Source organism: Humulus lupulus, chromosome 7 (assembly GCF_963169125.1).
Source record: "Humulus lupulus chromosome 7, drHumLupu1.1, whole genome shotgun sequence".
In the NCBI taxonomy this organism is placed as follows: Eukaryota; Viridiplantae; Streptophyta; class Magnoliopsida; order Rosales; family Cannabaceae; genus Humulus; species Humulus lupulus.
This window is the reverse complement of record NC_084799.1, coordinates 205,519,173-205,546,118: the sequence shown is the minus strand read 5'-3', so window position 1 is coordinate 205,546,118 and position 26,946 is coordinate 205,519,173. Positions and strand designations below refer to the sequence as shown.

At 30.4% G+C, this 26,946-nt stretch overlaps 3 protein-coding genes and 1 pseudogene across 3 annotated transcripts; 1 reads left to right on the top strand and 3 right to left on the bottom strand.

Annotated features, from left to right (window-relative positions):
* Positions 1-959: 959 nt before the first annotated feature.
* LOC133789223 (G-type lectin S-receptor-like serine/threonine-protein kinase At4g27290) lies at positions 960-4,837 on the bottom strand. Its single transcript, XM_062226986.1, has 7 exons — positions 3,457-4,837; positions 3,212-3,331; positions 2,464-2,591; positions 2,141-2,351; positions 1,807-2,044; positions 1,577-1,727; positions 960-1,487 (listed from the first exon to the last, which is right to left on the bottom strand). Exons 1-7 carry the CDS (start codon positions 4,802-4,804, stop codon positions 1,182-1,184), a joined length of 2,502 nt encoding a protein of 833 aa, XP_062082970.1. The 5' UTR covers positions 4,805-4,837; the 3' UTR covers positions 960-1,181.
* Positions 4,838-8,237: 3,400 nt separating this feature from the next.
* On the bottom strand, positions 8,238-14,166 carry LOC133792642 (G-type lectin S-receptor-like serine/threonine-protein kinase At4g27290; annotated as a pseudogene).
* A 1,023-nt stretch (positions 14,167-15,189) lies between these two features.
* LOC133789226 (UDP-glycosyltransferase 91C1-like) lies at positions 15,190-16,895 on the top strand. The gene has a single exon (XM_062226991.1). It carries the CDS (start codon positions 15,225-15,227, stop codon positions 16,647-16,649), a length of 1,425 nt encoding a protein of 474 aa, XP_062082975.1. The 5' UTR covers positions 15,190-15,224; the 3' UTR covers positions 16,650-16,895.
* Positions 16,896-17,971: 1,076 nt separating this feature from the next.
* LOC133789220 (allantoinase-like) lies at positions 17,972-25,252 on the bottom strand. The gene is made up of 15 exons (XM_062226981.1): positions 25,038-25,252; positions 23,360-23,453; positions 22,171-22,291; positions 21,291-21,364; positions 20,647-20,723; positions 20,503-20,539; positions 20,334-20,419; positions 19,886-19,945; positions 19,664-19,812; positions 19,451-19,577; positions 19,220-19,375; positions 19,025-19,135; positions 18,805-18,915; positions 18,456-18,554; positions 17,972-18,363 (listed from the first exon to the last, which is right to left on the bottom strand). Exons 1-15 carry the CDS (start codon positions 25,125-25,127, stop codon positions 18,235-18,237), a joined length of 1,521 nt encoding a protein of 506 aa, XP_062082965.1. The 5' UTR covers positions 25,128-25,252; the 3' UTR covers positions 17,972-18,234.
* Between the last annotated feature and the right edge of the window lie 1,694 nt (positions 25,253-26,946).

Below are 26,946 nucleotides of genomic sequence, written 5' to 3'. Positions count from 1 at the left end.
GCCCCAAAAAATGGTAAACAGTTCAACAAGCACAAAGATGACAATTACCAAGAAACTCCTTTTCAGAATTTGACTTGGCTTCTGGCAGTCCTTTGAGTCCAGTTTCGTTGATGTTATGCAACAAATTAGGACTTCAAATGTTCTCAGAGGTCTACAGCAACCAAAGCACACCAAAACCAAAATACCAAACACTGCAGCAAGTAACAAATGCAGCAATGACAAGTATAGAAAACACAGGGGACTTTATATATATTGGTTCAGAGCATAAAGGTCTCCTAAGCTTATTTTGCTAGTCTTGCCATCTCAATTCGCTGTTCTCAGCTAATACACAGAGGTTTGTACGCATATATCTCTTTTTAAGTTCTTTCTCACCATTTCAGAACTTCTCTTCTCGCTTTCTCTCTATTCTCTCCCTTTTTCACCAGCCATCTACCGTACAAGTTTTCCATAACTCAGCCAATCATTTGCATCAGAGGTGTAATGATTAAAACAGCTCAGAAAATGATTGCCAAACCAATTCTGCAGCCCCACGTGTACCAACTGCAAATTCTAGTTGTCACCTTAATTTTAAATCACCTTTTCTCCACTATTGACTTTTTCTTCGAATGTTTAATACAAGCCAGTCAATCAATTAAATCTTCTCTTGCAAAAACTTTGTCAAATTTTACTTTTTCTTTTATCAAGTTATGCATCAGTTTGTCGATTTGTGGTGGAATTTCATATATAAGTTATGCATCATAAGTTTTCATGTAACTAGTGCTTATTTCTAAGTTATTTTAAAGAAATATATATATATTCATGATTTCAGCCGAGGTCATGCTCTTGAGTTCCAATTTCACGTTACCATTATATCCTTCTGTACGAGATGTTGTAATACACATCACTTAGAAATTATTCAACACTTCAAAATAAGATATTGACAATATGTATAAGTTTCTCATCATACTCTTGCCTCACTATAAGGAAATAAGTCTAATAATGGCTTATTATAATCAAGAAAAGGTTCAAGAATCACTTTTATTGTCATGAATAGCACATTCTTTTCTAGCATAGATTCGTATATACTACATGTAGATTACTAATACCAATCATCATTGCAGTTTTGAACGAAATAAATAGAAATTGTAATAATTCAAATTCTAAAAATTTACATGATAAACTCCGATTTGTTGTATGAATTATCATCGCGCCTCGACAGCTGTTATGCTTGTATTGCATGATGGTGTCTTAGAAAAGGAGGAATGATATCCCTCCCACAAATCTGTGTTGGTGAAATAGGCTGGTGGTTTGGGTTGAGGCAACACTTTCTCACCGCTCAACATTAGAATAACAGAAGACATATTAGGCCTATCAATAGGTTTTTGTTGCACACACAAGAGACCGATGTGGATGCAACGCAATGCTTCTTCCATGTTGTCGTTTGGATCTCTTAACAAGCACTTATCAATAAACATAAATGCGTTGCCTTCTTTCATCAAAGTCCATGCCTAACAAATATTATAAAAATATAAATAAAAAAGAAAAAGCTATATACTTACCAATCCAATTAGGTTAAGTATGCTATCCAAATACTTACCAATCCAGTGAGGTTAAGAATGCTATCTTCATCGTACAAGCCTCTACTTTTCTTTCCACTTACGATTTCAAGCATCAATGTGCCAAAGCTAAATACGTCAGATTTTGTTGAGAATAAGCCATTGGAAGCATATTCTGGAGCCAAATAACCACTACATTTGCATAACATTATTTATTAGTATACAATAGATTTATATTAAAGAAACCAAAAGGATTTCAAAGATGACTTACTAAGTTCCAACTATTTTGTTTGTGTTTCCTTCTATTTGGTCTCCACCAAAAGTTCTAGCCAAGCCAAAGTCTGAAATTTTGGGATTCATGTCCTCATCAAGTAAAATATTACTAGCTTTGAGATCTCGATGTATAATTCTCAATCTAGAATCATGATGAAGATAGAGAAGCCCCTTAGCAATTCCACATACAATCTGGAAGCGAGTAGGCCATTCTAATAGATTGCGTTTCCTTTCATCTACAAATTTTGGCTTCTACTTCTATTAGAACAAAATTGGCAAATTACATGTATAAAACATCACATGTATTAAAAAAGGGGGGAAAAGAATATTACCAAAAATGAAATAGTCAAGGCTTTTGTTGGACATGTACTCATAAATCAATAGTTTCATTTCCCTATCAATGCAATAACCAAATATCTTTACAAGATTTCGATGTTGAAGCTTAGCAATTAACTTAATTTCATTTTTGAACTCATCGACTCCTTGTCCAGAAGACATTGATAGCCTCTTCACAGCAATTTCTTGGCCTCCTTCCAGCGTACCCTAATGTATCACAATGGAAGTAATTATTTACTTATTTCAATATTTAATTACCTATATCTATAACTAGTAGAAAGAATAGAGAATGTTGTGAAGCAGGTAAATGAGAACTTACTTTGTATACAGGTCCAAAACCACCCTCTCCAAGTTTATTATTCTCTGAAAAATAATTAGTGGCAGTATCTATTGTATGTAGGTCAAATAATGGAAGCTCCAAGTCATCATTTTGGCTTTCGATTGTCTCTGAAAAATTAAAAAGTGGCCATGAAGATTAAAGCCTCAAAAACTAATGAAAAACAGAACATACAAGATGTAAACACAGCAAGATACATGGTTCTAGAAATATGCCATTTTAAATTTTTTATACATATCTTGGTGTGTTGTGCTACTAGAAATGTCTCCAAATATTACTTCTAATTAATACTATATTTGGAAAGTAAATTAAAACCAGTGTTACAATGTTCAAGAGTTGAATATAACAACCAACAGAAAACATGTAAGAAACGGTTATGGGCAAAGCCATTGAGCTACAGTCCCATTAACTCACATATTTTATATATCTGTAAATTGAAATATTTTACCCCGAAATATATATATATATTAGAAATTTCCTATCCAATCCATATAAATCATGTCTTATGCTATATTATTTATATATTCGCATTTATATATTCGCAGTATAAAGTGATCTACTCTGTATTTGTGTTCCAACTCAGTATTTCCTTCAAGTTCTATTCAGTTTCTTATGCATTTAAATTTTATACCAAGAGGGCATTTGTTAGTAATAAAAACATGTTATTTCTATTCAGTTTCTTATGCTTAAAAAAAATGAAAAGAATGAAGTAAAGGGTAGAGACAGTTACTATAAGAGTATCTCCTCCTGCGAATGTAAAAGCCAACTATAAACATGCCACCAACTAATCCGACGATGATAGCTGTAATTATCAATGCTCTCTCCACCTTGACCTTACTATCAGTTCTTGCTTTTTCATGATTAACTTTTGGAGCAGAGAAAAGCAAATATTAGAAAATCCATGCAAAACATACTAGTTATAACCAAAACATAATACACTTGATATGGATCTAAATTTTTCAAGCTGCAGTTTACCTATTTCAGAAGCCGACATTCGAATATATAGATCTTGTCCTCCCAACTGAAATTCTCTTATGTCAAAAAGATCTCCAAACCAGAGCACGCAGCCACTGCCTTTTTCCCTGATATCTAAGTTTGTATAAGCCATACAAGAGCAATTGCTCAAGCATTTAACCCTGCATTCCTCTAGATCCATACTCTTATTCACCCAAGTATATTCAGTATCAGGCACTTTCAAGCCAGAAAATCTAATGAACCCATCTTTCTCCTTATCATGGCAGCTCAGAGGATTGCTCCTCACACACCCTTCTGACCAGGTCATCTCCTTCCAATTTTCTTGATTCTGAGGCTTAAAACGTTTTAGACATTGGCAAACTGGATTATTTGTTGTGACACATACTGAATTAGCTCCACATATGCCATAGGCATCACACTCATCTTTTGGAACTGAGCTATTGGTCTCCCAAATTTTCTTTGATTCTATCCATACCAAGACTTCTGCCACACTTTTTGTTTGGTTGAGGACCCCTCTTGTGATCACTGACGTTTCGTTCATGACCATTTTTGAGATCACTGACTTACCTTTGAGGTCGTAAACATAGTAAACTTCATCATCGTTGTACACAAAACCGTACTCGAAAAGTGCGTTTTCCCTCCTCCCATTAGGATGTCCGCTGAAACTTATGCCATTCCATGACCCAGCTCGAAAAAATTTTGCAGACCCTTTACGCATAATTAGTTGAGGGTATGTGTGGTGTCGTTCATCAAGCTCCATCCCATAAGTCAAATCTCCATCACAGGGGTCATCCCAACTCTTCCATGCTGATAAATGCCTATTGAGACCTCTCCTCAAGTCCCATCCAAATTTCGACCCAGGCAGGACCGTATCAGTAGGATAATCAAAACTTTCCCATAAATAGTTCTCTGTATTTTCATCTTTCTCATCTCTCAAAACCAAGTTACCATTATCCAAGAGCTGAACCAGTGGTTCCCGGGCTTGTTTCGTTGAGTTCGTAGACCAAACGACCCTCTTATTCTGTCCATAAAGCACAAGATTTCCGGTGCCGTCTATAGTCAACGAGCCAGATGAATCGTTGATCGGTTTACACCGATTTGCAACCCAAACAACAGTCTGAACTGGGATGTTCTTATACCAAATTCCCAGATAATGATTCTTTGAACTCCCTGGAGAAAAGAATCCCAGTTCAAAAAGTCCTTCTCTAGATACCAAAGTTGTGTTATCTCTCATAAATTCTGAAGGTCTAATGGTAGCAAGCGAAGCTAACGTTGTTCTACATAGAGAAAGTCTCAAAACAACAAAGGTAACCAGAAAAGAAAGGAACTCCATTATTTTCAAGCTCATGATGGTGCCAACGTTACCATTTAATCCAACATTGTAATGATATAACTTAGGAGCCACAGCAACTTAGGAGCCACAGCAACGGAAGTAACCCCATTATTTTCAACATAATGGTATTGGGGTTAGGTAACTTGGTTGTGGAAAATTTCTAGTCAGTATGTTGAAAAATACATGAGCCGGTTTGACTTGTTGGACATTTGATGATGGAATTAGTCACCACGAAATGTACACAAGTATAATCGAGTAAGCAATGTCCAAGTTGACTCCCTTGACCTTGGCCAAAGGCCTAAAAATACTCTAGCCTTCTTGTGTCAAATCTATCTATGGATCAAGCATATTCGGCCAAAAATTGAACGCTGGCTAATCATTTTTTTTCCTTGTATGATAATTTATGTATTGATCCACTTAATTAAACATTGATTCTATTATTTAAATTGAGTGTATTAAGGATTAATTATTAAATTGACATAATTGTTTGACCACATAATTATAATTATGTAATTAAAAATAATTGAGGGTTTTAATTATACTTTCTAATTCTTATTACTTGATATCCAAACACACTAAATATTTAAAATATAGTATAATTACTACGATATGTAATAATTATTCTAGTAATTACATAGTTACTTTCAAACACGCCCTTAATTAATTTGAAAATAAACTTGTTTATTGGGTGTAAATAACAACAAATTTTGATAACTTTATGTTCAGCATAAACTTCATAAAGTTGAAGTTGTTATGCTTAATATGAACTTCTAAAGCAAAAGAGATATGCTTTATATATACGACTTAAAAAATATTACGTTATATTTTTTCTAATTTCTATCATGCTTGGAGTTCTAACATATTTTGGCAAATGTTTCATTAGATGTAGTTTATTTAAAGAGTATGGTATGGTCTAATTGAATCTTGTACACTACATGAAGCCCCATATATATTTGTGTATTGTTGTCGGACCTACCTGTATCTAAGGATGGAAACGGGGCAGGTAATTAGCGGGGGTGCTCTCCCCGCCTCCATCCCTGCATATTCCTCGTCGGGGGTGGGGCAAGAAATTCTCGTAGGTACCCATTTATTTAAAATTAAAATTAACAAAAATGGATTACCTAAAATTAATATTTATTACACTATATTAATCAGTCAAAGTATTAAATATGTACAAAATAAAATAAAAAATATTTAAAAAGTTATTAATATTCTACAAAATCACATAAGACATATGTAAAATAAATTTTAAAAATATTATAAATTAATTAATAAAAACATAAAACGAGGCCCCATCGGGGCATGGAGTGTTATCCTCGTCCCCGCCCCATTTAACATTCGGGGTTTGAAAATGGCCCCGATCCTCGCCCTGTTCCCCGTTTAGGTGGGGAATCCCCGCCCACTAGGAGTGAGTACCCACGGGGCCCCGTCCCTGTGGGGAAAATTAACATCCCTACCTATATCATTGTGTTGTTCAAACCAAATATATCTATGGTTTCAAAGGCTGCCAATGTTTTATCCACCAAAGTCTACCATCTAATGCTACATGGTTATTGTTATACCCATTTTTTGGGCATGATGATGTGTCAAAGAATAGCAATATTAAGAATCTTGGAACTCAGGTGGGTGGATGGAAGTTGGGTGCGATAGATGGCTTAGACGTATTAGATCTAATACAAATTTAATTGCTTTGAACATTTTATCTTGCAGAGTTTGAACATCAAATCTTGTATTCTTGATGAAGGTTTTTTTTGAACTTGATTAGTTATCAATTTCGATCAAGTATCATTGGAATGGTCTCTGCGTTTGAATTTTTTTTTGGTTGAAGTTGTTGTATTATTAATGTGTATATTGTTAATGAATTCATATTTTTATTTGGGTATATGGTTAATACTTTAGCGTTAGGGTTTTGATTAGTTTTTTTTAATTATATTTTGTTTAAATTTTTTATTGAAAAAAAAGTTTTTTGTTTTTGTTTTTTTTCAATCTCCATTTATTTTTAATTTAATATTGCTTTATTTTATGTAATTTAATTTATTAAACAAAATATGTAAGTGCATTTTGGTCATATTGAAAAAAGTTTGACCAAAATAAAGCCCAGGATACTATTTTATCTATTTACAAAACGCAAGATCTGAATTGTCATTTAATAAACGAGAAGGTCTGATCGGTAACTTTTACAAAATATAGGGTCCAAAATAGTATGTTGTTGTTCGGTAATACTTAAAAAAATAGTTTTTATTTAATTAATTAAAAATTTGACAATTAAACATAAAACAGTGTTTGGTAACTCTATTTTTATTTATTATTTTTTTAAAATTTTAAATAAAATTCATTAAATTTTGAAAATAGAAAATTTTCACTTTCAAAATTTTTTTAAACCGTTTTCGACTTTTCATTTATTTTTTTTCTTCTCTTCTTCAAATCAACACTTCATTTTATATTGTTAAACAAAAAATAAAAATAAAAGTTATCAAACGCATTTATTATTTTTTTTTTCTTAAAACTAAAAACAAAAATAGTTACTATACATATTTTTATTTTTTTAAAATAAAAAAACAAAAATAAAAATAATATTTCCATTTTCATGTTTAAAAAATTCAAAAACATAAAATTTACCAAACACAACCTATATTTACCCATTTTTATTTAATTAAAATAATTGTTTTAGTTTTTTCTTAATAATAATAATTTTATTATTATTAAAATATATTTTCTTAATTTCATTAATTAATTTTTTAAATAAATAGGGGTATTTTGGCCATATTGGTAAATTATTTGATCAAGATCAGACTCAGAGTATCATTTTGATCTTTTCTGCAAAACGCATGATCTGAATTATCATCTAACAAAACATATAAAATAATCTGAATTATCATCTAACAAAACATATAAAATAATCGTATGTTCGAAAAAAAATGTCCAAACTAGTATTTTCTATACATTTAAATTCAAATTTACTATTATTTATCTACACTTGTGGACACTAATTGGTGGCTGGTTGAGATATTATATTTTTAATACAAGTCAGCCAATCAAAATTTGTCTTGCAAAAAGCCATATCAAATTTTGAGTTTTCTCAGGTTAAGCATCAGTTTGAAGATTTTTGGTGGAATTTCATATCTATAAAATGGCTTTAAATATAATCTAGAAACTATAAGTTTGATAATCCTAATAGGAAACTATCAGTTTCTCAAACTCTTGCCTATCACTACTAGGCAATAGGTGTACTAATGGCTAATTATAATCAAGAAAAGGTCCAATAATCATTTGTATTGTCATGATTAGCACAGGGATCTAAGAACCATTCATCTAGGTTTGAATTTCAAACATCCATCCATTCATATGCTACATATAGACTAATAATACTAATGATCATTGCAATTCTAAACCAAATAAACATAAATCAAAATTTACATGGCAAACTGCGATTTGATGTATGAATTCCCTATCGTGCCTCGACAACTGTTATGCTTCCATTGTATGATGGGGGCCTTGCAGAGGAGGAATGATTCCCTTCCCAAAAATCTATGATAGTGAAATAGGCTGGTGGTCTTGGCTGAGGCAACACTTTTTCACCACTCAACATTAGAATATCAGAAGACATATTAGGCCTATCAATAGGCTTTTGTTGCACACACAAGAGACCAATGTGGATGCAACGTAATGCTTCTTCCATGTTGCCATATTGATCTTTTAACAAGCACTTGTCAATAAGTTTAAATTCATTGCCTTCTGTCATCAAAGTCTATGCCTGGAAAATATTATATAAGCATAAATAAGAAAGGCAAAGTGTCACGCTATTAATGTAGCATTAATGAAGTTTTTTCGTATGTACACTTACCAATCCAATGAGGTTAAGACCATTATTTTCATCGTAAAGGCCTCTACTCTTCTTTCCACTTATGATTTCTAGGATTAATGTACCAAAGCTAAACACGCCAGATTTTATTGAGAATAGACCATCGGAGATATATTCTGGCGCCATATAACCACTACATTTGCATAACATTATTTGTAAGTATACAATAGATTTATATAAAAGAAACTAAAAAGTTTTTGCAAATGACTTACTAGGTTCCTACTACTATGCTTGTGTTTCCTTCTGTTTGGTCCCCTCCGAAAGTTCTAGCGGCCAAACCAATGTCTGAAATTTTGGGATTCATGTTTTTATCAAGTAACACATTACTGGCTTTGAGATCTCGATGTATAATTCTCAATCTAGAATCATGATGAAGATAGAGAAGCCCCTTAGCAATTCCACATATAATCTCAAAACGTTTAGGCCATTCTAATAGTATGCTTTGCCTTTCATCTGCAAATATTAGTTTCTAATTTTATTAAAACAAAATAAGAAAATATATATTTATAGAACATGGCATGTATTAAAAGAGGTGAAAATAGTCTTACCAAAGATAAAATGGTCAAGAATTTTGTTGGACATATACTCATAAATTAATAATTTCATTTCTCTATGAATACAATAACCAAATATCTTTACAAGATTCCGATGTTGAAGCTTGGCAATTAGTTTAATTTCATTTTTAAACTCAGTGACTCCTTGTCCAGAACACATTGATAGTCTCTTCACAGCAATTTCTTGACCTCCTTCAATGTATACCCTAATATATCATAATAAATGTAATTATTTACTTATTTCAATCTTTAATTACCAATCGATATCTAGTAAAAAGAATAGAGAATATTCTGAAGCTGGTAAATGAGAACTTACTAACTTACTTTGTATATAGGTCCAAAACCACCCTCTCCAAGCTTATTATTCTCTGAAAAATTACTAGTGGCAGGAATGATTGTATGTAGATCAAACAATGGAAGCTCCAAGTCTTCATATTGGCTTTCGCTTCTCTCAAATGAATTATTAGAAGTTGTGAAGATTAAAACCTCAAAACAATAAGAAAACCTATACAATCTTGTAAAACCAGTGTTACAACCTCTAGCTCTTTTTGTCTATCTCTTTACAATATTCAATAGTTTCCTATAAATATGTATGGGTGCACTCTTAATGATTACTACCCATGGATGGTTACTTTAATGTTAACAATTGGATTAAGATCAATGATCTATATTTATAGTTGTTAATTAATATTTCTAAAAGTAAATTTTGATTTTTTTCAACTTTTTTGAAAGATTACCGGATGAAAAACGTGTATTTATTATGAAAATATAATATTGTAAGCTTTTCATTTTTCAAATGCATGTCAATTTCAAAATATAGCTATTATTTCTCATTGGTTCGAAACACTATTAATTATAGGAAAAAAATTTAATTAAATTCGAAATTAATGTAGAAAAAAAATGTTTACTTGTTGGTGACTTGTTATACCAAGTCACTTTGTTGCTAAATCATCATAATTATTAGTACCCATCTATAGGTAGTAACCATTGAGAAGTCTTCCAAATATGTATATATATATATAAATAAAAGAAAGAAAGAGCAAATAGAAAACATGGAAGAAACGGTTACATGTAAAGTCATTAATCTGAAGTCCCATTAACTAACACCTAATGCCCTCCTAACCACTAAAGAGCTTGAAATTAGAGGCACAATAAGTTTACCGGTGGTATAGTATTAAGTTACATTTCTCAGTTTCATATATCTCTTCTATATAAAATTTGTGTAGACAATATAAATTATTATTGATTTTAAAGATTTGTTTTGTTACGGAATATTCTAAATATTTAATGGAATATATATTTAAAAGTACTAAAATTTGATATTTATTAATTATATTAATATAAATTCAAATATATTAAAATATCATTATTATAATAATATTTAATATAAAATTACATACATAATAATTATATTAATTAATTCAAATTCAAATGTTATAAAATATCATTATTATAATAATATATAATACAAAACTAGATATTTAATAATTATATTAATATAAATTTAAGTGTTATAAAATATTATTATGATAATAATATATAATTCTAATTTTTTACTAATTATATTAATATGACTTTAAATATTATAAAATTTTATTATTATTACAATAATATTTAATACAAGACTAAATATTTAATACTTATATTAATAAAAATTTAAATACTATAAAATATCGTTACAATAATAATATATAATACATAATATTAATTTTTATTAAAAAAATTATCATTTATGTTTAAAAAGTTATCATATTATATATATATAGAAAAAAATTATAAATAATTTTTAGGTTTAATTTTTTATTTAATATGTTTATATCATTTTCTTAACTTTTATATATAATATTATTTATTTATTTGAAATATATATGACAATGATACAAATTTAACAAATATAATTATTAAATTATATAAATAAAACTAAACAAATGTGTCTTGTATCTAGTGTATATATCTCTTCTATATAAAAAGTGTGTAGTTAGCGGAAATTCTTGATTTTAACAATTTGTTTTGTTAACTTTAACGAGATATTCTAAATATTTAAAAGATTATTATACCTTAAAAACTAACTTTTAAAATGGATATTTATCAATTATATTAATATAAATTCAAATATTATAAAAATATCATTATTGTTATCCATATTTTCCACATATGACATGTGGCAGGGCCAAACAGGTTCATGGCCCTCACAAGAGGTCCAGACTACACCAAAGACCCATTTCCACAACACCAAAAAAGTATTATCAAATACATACCATAACATTTTTCAATGTCTTAATTAAGGAAAGTCACTTTGCATAACACTTTTCCATAGTTATAGAGAATGTTATTCTATAGTCTATGATAATACTTTTTATGTGTTATTTCAATTAATTAATAAGTGTTTCTTTATGCTGTTTATAATGTTTTATATAACACTTTTTGCGGCTTACAAAATTGTATTATAGTATACTTTATAATAACACTTTTCTTGTCTTATTTTTATTAATGGATAAGCTTTAACTATTGTCGAATATATATTAAATTATGTATCATTTGTTTCTTTCACTTACACAATACTAAAAAGAAAAGAAACAACACAACACTTAAAGTCAACCAAACATGATAATACAAATAAATATAGATTATAATATTTTGCCTAATCTAGGCTTACAAAATAGTAAATCATCATTGGTAATTGTATGCAAAAGATGCAAGTAACTATCCAAACCATCTATAAGCCTCCAGTGGTATTACTAAAATGACACACACTAACATAATGGCATAGTGATGCAGTGCTCAATCCTTATTGTAGGTGACCAACTTCCTGAAAAGCCAATATATGTATAAAACTTGAAGTAGGCTTACAACATCAAGCAAAATGTACTCCCAACGGTGTAAAATACAACATCCATTCTTACATTCTCATTTTCTGCAACACAAAAAAAAAATACGTGATAAGAAAAAATTACAATAAGGGGGTGAGGAAATTACATTACTGTGAAAAAAATTGCATACGATAATAGAGATAGATTTATTAAACATCATACCATCTACATCTGTATTTACAAATTATATAGCTGAAGAAAAAAAAATCAACATAAGGACAAAAAATTAACTTAAGACAGATTTTTTATGATTTCACTACAATAATGTATTAAAAAGAAATCTTGAATAACAACAAGGCTCTTCTTTTTGTCACTCATATATATGATATATTTATTGCTAATAGACATGAAAATAAAGTATCAACTATGAATTTATATAAATATAATATAATATTTCACAATAAGCTACAACAACACTCTTTTAGAAAATTGATTTTTAAGCTATCAAATACATCATTTTCAGCAGCAAAATAGAAGAAAAACAGAGAAAAGGGGCAACATTTCAACTTGTATTTTATACAATTACATTTGATTTTTTTTTAAACAAAAACATAAACAAAACTTGTCCAATACACTTCCTCTAAGCTATTAATCACAGCCCTACATAGTTTTTACAACACACAAATTATAAATAAAATATATTAATGATAATAGCAGCAGCACATTGCAAAACACAAAAACAATAAAAAGATTTTCTCACACAACTTAAGAAGTTTATCAACTTTTTTACTTTCAAGCAACGAGGCATGAGTGCATAATATGTTATGTAAGCATCAAAGTGGATTACTAATACTTAACTTGAGTGGAGACCCATAAAACATGAAAGTGGATTGTTATTTTTTTTAGTTAAAGCGGACTAATAAATCATCTAATGATTCTTCAGAACATTTACATTTCTACTATATTCATAATAGTGGAAGAGAAAGTTTAAGCAACATTTTGCGAAGATCCCTACTCATTATTTCATTTTCTCTTAAAAAACAATAAAAGAAGGTTGCTGTAAAACAACCATTCAAATCAAAGAAATGAGATAGAAAACAAAAATATATTATCAAATTATCATAATAATATTTCTTAATTACCAATTGTAGTCAAGTGTTATTTCTTCTTCTTCATCTTTTCCTTCTTGCTAGATGACCTTTTTATATCCAAGTTTACCAATAGCCATCGTACTCTCTCTCTTCTCTATACAATAAGGCGCTCTTCAAAGCTGCAACCCTGAAAGCAACAACATATAAGCCAGTAAAAGCTAGTGGTAGTTCTTAAAAAAAAACAATTGTTGTAGTTACAAGTCAATTACACAATCATCTCATTTAAATTTTTACAAATAATCAAAGATGTTAATAATTACAAAAATAATAATCTAGTGATTTTTCTACATGTCAACATTAGTAAGAAAAATAAGTAAATAATGCATCATCTGCACTCCAAAAGTAATCTAGTAAACAAATTATTAATTAGCTGAGACTACACTAAAAGTTTGACTTATACAAAAGTAAAAATTCCACTAATGCTTTATTGTTTTTTTACATGTTGTAATAAATTAATATTCCATCTTCACATAATTATTGCAGCTCATCGTAGCATAAAATAAACTAAAGGTAGTGGACAGCCAAAAATAGTAAATATAATAGTAAACAAATAAAAAAATAAATGGTGATTGAAATGTATGTATGAGAGCATATGATTGTTTGGTTGAATAAGAATTTGGCAAACAAAGTGATACTAGTAGTCCTGGTCAAATGAACCATTTTTCATAGAAATATGTCAACATCATGTAGTGATATTAAGATTAGTACAAACCAAAGAAATAATAATTAGTCTAGGATTAGGTGTGGTTCTTTTTCACGTGAAAAGAAAAAAGTAGTGTCATACCTAATCAATACCAACTGTACCTTATATGCTTAAAAAATATATATTAAAGCATCATCACCATTATCGAGAATAGCACCAATAAGACAATAACAGGCAGCTATGTATGGAAATGGGATTTGGATTTGGATTTGGATTTGGATTTGGATCAATCACATGAATCAAGACATTACTACCACCACACACACTAATTGATTTATGATTGAGCTGAGAACCCATATTTGGTAAGATTTTAAAATGATTACCAAATAAGCATTGTATCAAGTAATAAATGGTTACCCATATTTGGTAAGATTTTAAAATGATTGTTTGGTTGAATAAATAAGATTTAGTGATTAAAAATATGTCTCTGAAAATATGATTAGTTTAATATATGTAAATTATTTTTTATTTTTAAAAAATTGAATCTGTAATTGGTATTAAATTTGAATGTGTAATTAATTCAATTGAATCTGAATATTATTTTAATTTTATATATTCTATAAACATAGGTTGTATAATATTAAATTTTGATTTATCAATAAATTTAATTAAGTAAATATAGATCATTGATTTTATGTTTAGAAATATTAATTAATAATTATAAATATAGATTATTAATTTTAATCCAATAATATTAAAATAATTATTCATATATAGTAATCATTAAAAATATACTCATATATATATATAAATATATATTATATATACTACTACATCCTAAAAGTAATTGAAAAATAGAGAAAACAATGTTTTGTTATTTTTAATTATACATGCAAAAGTTTAAAATCATATTTCAGATCTTATTTTAGAAAATAACTAATCAATCATGAATTATTGTGATCTACTTATTTTTAATTTTTTGAAACATAAAATTTTTAATTTTTTGAAACATAAAATTAAATTCTAATCGCATACTAATCAAACAGTTTTTACTAAAGAAAAATGCTATTAATTCCAATTGAAAAAAATCACAAGCTTAAGTGGCTATTGTTTTCTATTGATGAGAAAGACAAAAAAAATTATAAAAAAAATAAGTGCCACGTGCCTATTTTTATAAGCTACTATATGGCCCGTGATTTATTTCCATCGGAACGTACAGCAACTCTCTTGGCTAAAAAGAAGGTGTTGGGATCTTAACCAACAGAAGGAGTAGGTGGCAGAGGAACAGAGATAAGATATGGTATGGAAATGGGATTTGGATCAATCACATCAATCATGACATTACTACCACCACACACACACACTGATTAAAAGCTTGAGCTGAGAACTCATATCATTATCGAGCTGTTAATAAAATGGAGAAGAAACAAAACAGCCATTTTAAACTTCAACTTCACATAGCAGTATTCCCATGGCTAGCTCAAGGTCACCTAATCCCATTTCTCCAACTCTCCAAGTTGCTAGCTCAAAAGGGTCACCGCATTTCCTTCATTAGCACCCCAAAAAACATCCGTCGTCTCCCAGACATCATCCCCCAAAATCTCTCTCATCTCATAACCTTCGTTGAGCTTCCGCTGCCCCACGTTGATGGCTTACCAGACGGAGCTGAGTCAACCTTCGACTTACCGATTCACGAAGTCCCACTCCTTAAGAGAGCCTACGACGGGCTTCAACCCTGCTTGACTCAGTTTCTGGAAAACTCGGGCCAAGTCATCAACTGGGTCGTGCACGACTTCGCTTGTCACTGGCTGCCTACAGTCGCGAGTCGACTCGGGATCAAGTTAGTTTTCTTTTCCACAGTCAACGCCACATCAATGTCCTTTTTTGGATCACCGTCGACATCGGCGAGCGGTTCTCGGAGCCGACCGGAGGACTTCACGTCGGTCCCTAACTGGTGGAAGGAAATGCCTTACGACGTCGCTTTTAAGTTGCACGAGATGGAGTCTCACTGGGACTGCATGGACTCCGATGTTTCGGATTTTGAGCGAGGTAAAGAGGTGGTTCAGGGCTGCGATATCATACTCACCCGGACTTGCCCCGAGTTCGAACCCGATTCCCTGAGTCTTCTCAAGACTCTTCACGAAAAACCGATTCTTCCCATTGGGTTGTTGCCACCGTCTGAACCAAGAGAATATGGAGACGAGAGATGGGAAGCTGTGAATCAGTGGCTGGCTTCCAAGAACGGTGATTCCGTCCTTTACATTGCGCTCGGTTCGGAGTTGAGTCTGAGTGAAGAAATGATGCACGAGTTAGCTCGTGGAATAGAGAAATCTGGGCTGCCGTTCATTTGGGTGATTAACGATCGCCCATTGGTAGAAGGGAAACTGGGTTCGCACATACTTCCATCTGGGTTCGAAACCCGGGTCTCGGATCGGGGTGTGGTGTGGAGGGGTTGGGCGCCACAACTGAGGATCTTGGCTCATCCTTCGGTGGCCGGGTTCTTGACTCATTGCGGGTGGAGTTCGGTGATCGAGGGACTCGGGTTCGGACGTGCGTTGGTTCTGTTTCCCGGTGGAAGCTCGGACATGGGGTTGGTTGCGAGGCTGTTGCACAACACGGGAATCGGGTTGGAAATTCCCAGAGATGATCGGAACGGGTCGTTTACATGCGACTCGGTGGCTGAGACGATCAGGCGAGTCATGGTAGACGAGGAAGGAGAGCCACTCAGAGCAAAGTCACGTGAAATGAGGAAGATCTTCGGCAGTGTAGAACTGCAGAACAAGTACTCGAACCAGTTCGCTGAGTTTCTTGCAAGAGAGACTACCGAGTCATCCCAGTGACGTTGAACTCGGATTTGGTGATTTCATTTAGTCAACTTAATAATATATAAATTTAAACAAAATAAATAGAGATTCTATATGTAATTTTATTACTTGGGAAAAAGACAAGGAAAGAAGGCAAATTCCATCTGAACAGACCAAAAATAAAATAAAATTACAGAATGAATCTCCAATCTCATAACCATGTTGAGAAAGGAATATGTACGATGTTCTTATCACCATGCAATAAATTTGTGCTTAAGAAATGACTTACTAAGTTCCTACAACTTTATTCGTATTTCCTTCTATTTTGATCCTCACCAAAAGTTATCTTGGTCATCAAGTAACACATTAATAGTTTTGAGATATCAATGAATAATTATCAATCTAGAATCATGACGAAGATAGAGAAGCACCTTAGCAATTCCACATACAATCTGAAAGTGCTTAGGCCATTCTAAAAGCATCTGCAAATGTTGGCTTCTATTTTTATTAGAACAAAATTGGCATGTATTACAAGAGGTGAAAAGGAGTATTACCAAAAATGAAATAGTCAGGACTTTTTGTTAGACATATAAACCAATAGTTTCATTTCTCTGTGAATGCAATAACCAAATATCTTTCGTTCAACTTCTTCTATCCATTCTGTGTGTTCAATTATCTCGCCCAAGGCAATTTTTGAGATCATCGTAACTGCAGTAAATTTCATCATCCTTGTACACAAATTGGTAAAAATCTGTTCATCCCAATTTCATTCCGGGTATGATTGTATCAGTAGGATAATCAAAGCTTTCCCACAAATAGTTATTTGTATTCTCATCTTTCTCATCTCTCAAAACCAAGTTACCATTATCCAAGAGCTGAACCATAGACCAAATGACACTCTTATTCTGTCCAACAAGCACAAGATTTCCTGTGTTGTCTATAGCCAGCGAGCCAGATGAATCGTCACAACATTTTCATATGAGATATTCTTATACCAAATTCCCAGATAACGATTTTTTGATGAACTCTCTGTTGGAGTATAGAATCCCAGTTCAAACCTTCCTTCTCTGGATACCAGAGTTGTGTTATCTCCCAAAAATTCTGAAGGTCTAATTGTATCAACCTCAGCCAAAGTTGTTTTAGACAGAAAAAAGTCTCAAAACAACAAAGGCAACCATGTGGTAGTTTTCAGTCAATTTGTTTATGGAAAAACTCATGTGGTAGTGCCCACATTTGTCTCAATAGTAATGTTCAACATTCAACAATATATAATAATCATCAAGAAGTTGCAGAGAAATAAAGGGTAGGAAAAAAAATCAGATTCAACTAAATCATCTAGCTACACAAAGATAAACCAATCAGCAAAAGAATTGGTACCTGAGATATATCAAAATTGGAGTTTACAAAGTAGATTTAAGCTCTTATCAATTCACCTTTGTAATAAAGCTGAGGAAACGTTGGTCAGTTTGAAAAGACTCAGTCCCTGCCTCACTTCCTCTTACAAATATATAATAAGAACTTAATTCATGAACAAGGACACAGTCAATATTTGGTGTTATACACATTTACATTACCAACAATTACTAATATAATATTCCCAAGTAATAATGTTATAAAAAGTCTATGTTGCCGCTATTGTAACACCACAAGCACTATTGGCATGAGTCCCCTCTTTGAAGACAAGGTTTCCTCTCACAAAAGTTGACGAAACTCTTCCGTACAACTTTCTTCCCATGTAAGCTGAGATTCCCTACACATACACAAATCCAAAATCAAATAATTGATTAAGAATGATCTTTTAACTATAATGTAAAATTTAACCCCAAAGAAAAAAAGACATACAGGATGTTTAATGTATATAGGATGGTCTTGAGTGAGTTCAAACTCCACTTCAGGTTCCCACACAACAAAATCTGCAAAGTTTCCAACCTCAATGGATCCCTACAAGAGTTAAAATTCACGAGACATAACTTGACTTTCCATTTTAAAAAACAAAGTTGGTCAAGTGATCTTCTCATGTGTATTCATGACATAAATGATAAGCAGGTTTAAGGTAACTGGCAGTAATAGCAAAAATAAACATTGAACATTTGATTTTTAAAAACTCAAAGTGGTTAGATGCATGTGTGAATATTTCGGAGTCAAATTCTAGTGAGTCTAGAAGATGGAATTAGCCAAATGATGAACTTACCTTCAATTCTAGTCCAGCAAGCCTTGCAGGCCTCTCACTCCACCATGAAGCTAATTGCTCCAAAGTTATTCCATATTTTTTCCCATATGTCCATGTCACAGGAAGCACAAACTGAAAATGGTCTCCAAAAGAAAAGAGAGAAAAACAGAAAATTCAGTTAGTTTTCCAAGCACATCACAAAATTATATCATATATCTACAAGAAAAATACTAGAGCCAACCTGCAAAGATGATATTCCACCCCAAGCCCTCAAAAAGTTACCATCATCAAGAAGCTTAAGTTTTGGCTCTGTAGGCGAATGGTCAGAACTCAACATGTCAATATGTCCTTCCTGCAACAAAATGAAATTCAAAATCATCTGTCAAATTTCTCTGCCTCGCCTCGATTTTATAATTAGACATGAATTGTCACATACCATTAAGGCTTGCCATAGTCTCTCTTTATTGGCTGCATCACGAATGGGAGGAGCGCACTTAAAGCGTGTATCTCCATCAGGAATCTCTTCTGCTGAGAAAGCTAAGTAATGGGGGCAAGTCTCAACCGTTACACTATCGCCACTGCGTTTGGCTTCCTGCCAAAGAGCACAATAGATATAGATCATGAAGAAAAATGGACTAATTTCTGAGACTAAGAAATAATTAGTTACCTTAATGAGATCTAAAGAAGAAGTTGAATCAGACAAGTGCACTATGTGAAGATGAGCTCCTTCTGCAGAGCCACCAACTCTTGTGTCCTTTGTTACTGTCAAGAGTTCCTTAATGGCTTCCTCCTCCCTAGTTTAAGTAAAGAGTAGTAAAATTCAATGTTAAAATTCTCATTAGGCCAACCAATAACAAAAAGTGATTAAAAAATATCTTACATTGCAGGCGGTCGAGTCTTGAGATAGGTCGAATAAGACCGAGGATCGTTAGAGCCATCATCAAGTTCCATTGGGGTTTCAAGGTCTTTCTGAATCTCAGCATGTACAAGTAAAGGTCTTCTATATTTTGCTAGTACAGATAGTCCCTCCTGAGTAACAAATAACTTTTAATATTTGTAACCGAACACACAAGAAGAAGCAATAGGAAATTGTGAAACATACCTTAATATGACTAGCATTTGTCATGGGAAAATCATTGATCCCTGAAGGACACATAAAAGACTGTATAATAGAAATAAAACTTTCACCAGATTAGGATGTAAGTTCACAAAACACACATATTGAAAGCACAAAGTCACTTTTACATGTCTACTAATGAGTTTTTTAAAAATACACCATTTCATATAGATTTTAGAAACATGTCATTTTTAATATACCAAAATATAAAATTTATTTGTATTGGAGTTTCCAATTTTACTTTAGCTATGGAGACCCTTTGTGCTATAAACTTATATAAGATCCCAAAATCCTAATATTGAAGAATAGTTGGTACTACTTAACCAAAAGCCAAAAAAAAAGTTACATAATTTACATGTCTACTTATGGCATATACTAGTCTTCACTAAGAAATTATCATAATCAAGAATTGTTTCACTTGTCTAAAAGTTACCTTCAAACCAAGAACACCAGCATTCAAAAGATCTTGAAGAGAAGATGGATTAAATGCATTTTCAGGAACAAGACCACCCCAGAAACCTATTGAACAAAAATCTTAGAAGACTAAGAAATCAGTAGTTTTTGAAATATTGTTATGACAAATTATGAGTTCAAGAACATACCAACATCGACAAAGATTCTGTTCTGTGCCGATTTAAGCTATTGAGCAGAAAAGTGCAAAAGATCTGTGAGAGAAAATCAATGAACAAAAGAGAACTTATATTTAACTAAAGAAAATAAGTACCCTTTGTTCCAAAGGTTAATACCTTAAGTTTCAAGGTATCTCTAGACACAGTTGAGGGCATACTATTTAGAGGCATGTCAACCAATGTTGTTAGACCACCTATAGAAAGAAAAAAAAATTATGTCAATATTCAATGAACATAACATGATTATTGTCCAATATGTATTTGGAGAAATGGTTTACCATATGGTTTGATTCTTAAAAACACAAAATTACCAGAGCTAAATATGAAGCTAAAGTTAAAGTACACAATTCAATGGCTTAAGAATCAGTTAGCCAAGCTAGACTATAGAATAAATGCAATTAAAATTAAAGTCACTACAAATAAAGGTAGTCTTTAGTGTCAACATTTTAGTCACACATATATTTTATGTGACTAAATGTCACTTTTAGTCACAACAAAAAATTTCTTATGACTAAAAAGACATACTTAATCAAGTTGTCATTAATATAGTTTTAGTCACAACTTATTATTTTTAGTAATAAAGTTTGTTATGACTAAAAATACATTTAGTGACAATAAATTGTGATTCTTGTGACTAATACTTTTAGCCACAGACTTTTTAGTGTTAACATAAGTAAGATGATTTTTCTTTAGTTACAAATTTTTTACTTGTAGTCACAAATTTTATTGTGACTAAAACTAAAATTTTTTGTAGTGAGTACCAGCAGCTGCTGCTTTAGTCCCTGATGGGAAGCCTTCCCACTCAGCTCTTCCAGGATCATCAAGATGTGAATGCCTGCCATTAAAATCAAAGTATGTGAAAATTACCATGTTTATAAAACAAAAATAGTTATTATGGGTTTGAATTGAAGGCACTAAATGAAACATTTATCTTATGAAAAAAAAAAAAGATTAGCAATATTTTCTTTAATGTCACTTTGAAAGATAATTTTTTTTTACAAAATAACCTTCTTGATACACCTTGTTAAACATACTCAATACCCTCTCATATTTACTCGAAACTTCGGCAAATATGTTATTTTGTAAAAACTTATCAAAAAAAATGTCATTTAACTAAATAACATTATAAGATTAGAAATTGGTGAAAATGTACATTTTTTTTAAGGGATTTTGTACTCTGGTCTACTTTTGATAATCTTTTGTAAAATAGTCTGTCTAAAATTCGACCAGTTGTCTAAATTTTTCGACCAGCCTGTTTGAATTTTTCGACCACCGATCTAAATTTTTGACTAGCCGTCAAAATTATAAAATAATTATTAAAACTAGACTAGAGTGCAAAATGACTTTAAAAAATAGACTATTTTGTAAAAAAAAAACCCTTATAAGAAATTGTATATTTTCACAAATGAAACTATAATCGTGACAAAAGACCACTGCAACCCCACAATTAGTACAAATATAGGACCTACAAAATACCATAATTCAATAATGTTGAATCCATTTTTAGCCAACATTTATGTTATATTAAAATAGCTCATATTTTTATAAAATTATAAATTAATGAAATTTTACAAAATATATGTATGGCTAATACTCCTCTAAACTAAATTTATGCTTAATATAAGAACAAGAAAATCTTACACATCAACTAAGCCGGGCATAACAACAGCATCTCCATAATCAATTATTTGCAGTAGTTCTGATTTCCAAAGCTTTTCCACTTCTGTCACTATGGACACAATCTTCCCATCTTTAACCTCAACTGTCCTCATTCAAATATTCTATTAATACTTTAATTAAATTTAAATTTCATAAAAATAAAATATTAATGAAATGCAAATTGGGTATGTTAAGTTCAACTCTATTAGCTATATATTTAAAATTAAATTAATTTTTTAATATATATAGGAATTTTTCTAGGTAGGAGCATCATTTTTGCTCCTACCGTAGGAGCATTCTCTGTTTTCGGTATTTTGAGAAATTATAACCCAATTTTTTTGGCATGATAACGTACATTATAGTTATAACATGTATCTTACCAATTTTTTGGAAATTCTGAATAATTTATGGTGTCGAAATCAGAGTTCAAACAGTCAGCTGTACGCGTGCCTGCTTTTTTTTATACGTGTGGAAAACAGACTATTTGAACTATGATACTATGATTTCAGTACGGTAAATTATTCGAAATTTCTTGAGAATTGGCAGGATGCCTACTATAACTATTATGTACACTGTCATATAAAAAAATGGTTAAAATTTCTCCAATTACTAAAAATAAAAATCGCCTAGGAGCACCCCTACCTAAAAAGCTCACTCTATAAATATATATATAGGGGAATTCTCCTATAGGGGCTTCACTTTAAGCCCTAACGGTAGGGCTCTCAGTGTTCTCGACCCGTGAACAGTTTTCGGCGCAATTTATTTTATGACTGTATATTGTAGCTATTTAGGGCATCCTGCAAATTTTCAGAAAATTCCGAATAGTTTACAGTAGCAAAAACTAGGTTCAAACATGTTATTGCACGCGTGACTAATTTTTTTTATGCGCGTGGAAAGCAACATGTTTGAACCTAGTTTTCGGTACTGTAAACTATTCGGAATTTTTTGAAAATTTGCAGGATGCTCTAAATAGCTACAATATACATGGTCATAAAATAAATCGCGCTGAAAACTGTTCAGGGGGGTCGAGAAACAGTGAGAGCCTTACCGGTAGGACTTAAAGTGAAGCTCCTCTAGGAGAATTGTCATATATATATATATATATATAAATATTTGATTATTTTATTGTTGAGATTTAAAATTGAAATGGTGATGAGTTGTGAAAACATGCCTGCTCCAGAAATAATGCCTTGGGGTGTCACAATGCGCTTGCTACTTATCCAATAATGCTGCTGAGGTAGCAAACTACATTTGTCTTGTGAACTCTGTAAAAATACAATTTTATTATTATTTTAATTGAATAGCATTAATATTTTGTTAAAATTAGAAAATTTTAAATTGGAGAAAAACATTTACTGATTAAAGAAAATAATAAAAAGTTTCATAAATTTTGATAATGATTATTGTTAACATTATTATTTTGAAGGAAGAAACAAGTATTAAAAAAATTCTAATATTAGTACAATCCAGTTTCTAATTTTAACTTATTAGAAAATTTATAATTATTTAATACATCTACTTGAATATTATTTAATGTAAAAATATTTAAAATAAATAATTATTAATAAATTATAAATTAAAAAAAATATTTTTGTAACTTATAACTAGAAAATATTTTAAAATATTATTTATTTATTTTAATAATTTAATATTTAAATAATACTTTGATTATAAAATTTACTAAATGCATTTTTTTCATAAAAGAGTTTTTTTTAAAAAAACCACATTCTCTTATAATAATATTCATTTTTCCCCATTTCCACATTATAAATTAAGATTACATATCATCTTTTATATTTTCTTTTACATTTTTATTTCAAACACATATATGTGCATTTTACAAATAATATATGTAAATTTTTAAAAATATAAAATAAATATAATAAGAGTAATAATATGGGCACCAAAACATTATATCAATTTGCAGTGTCTTTTAACCAATCACATTTATTTCAAACATGACCCACTCTTTTAAAAAATAATGTCATTTGGTTGTTGGTTTAATGTTTGGGTGATATATAATCTTAATTTGAAAGAGTAATGATACGTGCACCTAAAATATACACCAAAATATTATACACAATAACGTGGCAGTTTAGTCTAGCTAATCACATTTATTAAAATTGAGACCCACAATTTAAAAATATCAGTGACACGTCACTATATATAATGTTTTGATGCATATTTTGGGTGCACATATCATTACTTTAATATGAAATAATAAGATATGCATCAAAACATTATACAACTGAGTTAAATAAATTTGATTTTTCAAATAAAATACAAAATAAAATACAATATTAGGCTAGTCATGAGTTGGATTACACGAAAAAGTCGAAAAGTATTTTTATTTTTATAATATTTTAAATCCAAATGGAACAGCAACATGTGACAACTGAATCCACTATCCAGTCCACCCCATTTGAAGCCGCAACCAAACAAAACTTCTAAACCAATTATTATTCGCAAAAATAGAAGAAAAACAAAACTTCTAAACCTATTTTTTAATAAAAAAAGAAAAAAATTATTTCAGAAAACAAAAATGTCTCATAAATTTAAATAATTTTTCACCTCTGTTGTAAATTTTCTATTGTGTTCAATTAAAAACACACACACACAAATGAATCACGAAAATTTAAAAATAATATTTAAAAAAAAACATTCCAGTTTTGATTTTTTAAGATTCCATTTTTTATGCAAATATAAAAAATTCACATCAATTCAGTTTTTTTTTTCCTTTTTCAATTCCATCACAACCAAAATGGCACAAAAGAAATATCTTTCCCAAGATTATAAACCAAAAAAAAAATAATAATTTTAAAAAAATAAAAAATAAATAAATAACAGACCTTGGTATAGCTTTGGACGTAGATAAAGAGCAAATAAGAAGCGAGTAGCGCAAGAAGAGGGAAAAGCTTCCATTGAAACCAGTTCTCCATGGCCTCGTCTCTCTGATACGGACTTGAAAGCTCTCCAAACTCAAATCAAAACGAAGTTTAACACAGCGGTCGAATCCGGAGCGGTCAGGTCCGGTCGTCGAGGCTGATGAAATTTCATGAATCTACGCTCTTGTTTATATAGATCTATCCTCTGTCCAATGAGAGATCTACACGTGGACCATTGAGGTTTTTTCAGAAACCTGATTTAATTAGCTTGGCCCTTTGTGTAAGTGAAACTCTTGTCTTATTCGTTAGTGTTGTGTTGGGGTGGGGTCCAGATAATCTCACACACCATTTTCGTCACCGACCAATAAGAAAGGTGAGGTGTTGGTTCGGTTAGTGTTTGTCGTGGCTTGTTAAGTCACCTGCGTATGAGATTAGAGTAATTTCACTCTCTAAAATGGTGGAGAATATCGTCAAGATTCAGATTCATTGATAAATTTTGACTAATTATACCAATAAGATAGGATAGGATCTTTGAACAGTGAATTCAGAATTATACCATTCAAAATAAATAGTAACAATAATAATTGAGAATATTATTTACTTACAAATAAATTAAAAAGTTAATGTATTTTTATATATTTGGATTATATTTTGACAAATTATTTTTTAGATTTTATGTTTTGTAAAATAGTTTAAATAGACACTTAAAGTCGATTTTAGTCAAAATTTTCTGAGCTAAAATTATAAATAATTCACTAAATTAACAATTTAAAACAAAAAATTTGTTTTACAACTATATTGTTTATAGTTAATTTTTTATTTATCAAAATTAGATTTTTAGATCTATTTGAATCATTTTACAAAATATGAGTCTAAAAATAAATTTGTCAAAATACAAAATCCAAACAGATAAGACAAAACACAGAATCTAAAAATCATGCTTCTATTCATATTTGAATTTCTTCAATATATACACAGTTTATTTATTAATTAATTTTTTCTCGGATTATATTTTTAAAATTTACATAGATATCCTCATTAATTATTAAGTCTTCATACATTCTTAATGCATCTGGTACATTATTATTGCATAATTAGATCAGTAATATTTTTTTTTACATATTTATAACTTTAAACTATAATGTGAACAATATATTATTATTTAAAAAATATATTAGTTTGTTTTTATTATGTTTTTTTAATTATTATATAATTTTTTAAATAAATCAACAATGTTATATATTATAAAGGAATGACATAAACGTATTTAAAAATAAATAAACTAAAACATTGTTTATAGTTTTTTTTAAAATAATATAATAATTTTATTTTTTTTATAACGGTTAAACTATGAATGCATTAGATACACACTTTTTATATATCTTTTCTATATAAAAAGTGTGTAGATAACAGTAATTCTTGATTTTAACATATATTTTTTTAAATTTTGTCAATTTTAACAGATTTAAGTAAACTGAAGTTAACTTTGACGGATTTATTTTAAATGAATAAAAAAACATGATAAACGTGTCAGCAATAGACTTGATCAACGTGCTAATTTTATTTTAACGCTATTTTGGCAATTTTTGCTTTTAACGAAGTTATTTTAAAATTCTGTCAATTTTAATAGATTTTAGTAAACTGACGTTAACTTTAACGATTTTATTTTAATTAAATAAAAAATATGATAAACGTGTACGGAATTTTTTGGGTTTACGTACTAAAATATCTGTTAACAAGATTATTTTAGTTAACAGGAAAAATATCTATTAACTAATTAAGAAAAATCTTGAACTTGATATTTTTATTTTGAATTTCAAACTTGATTTGTTTTTATTTAAAAAAAAACATCAGTTTTTATAGTTAGTGTGTA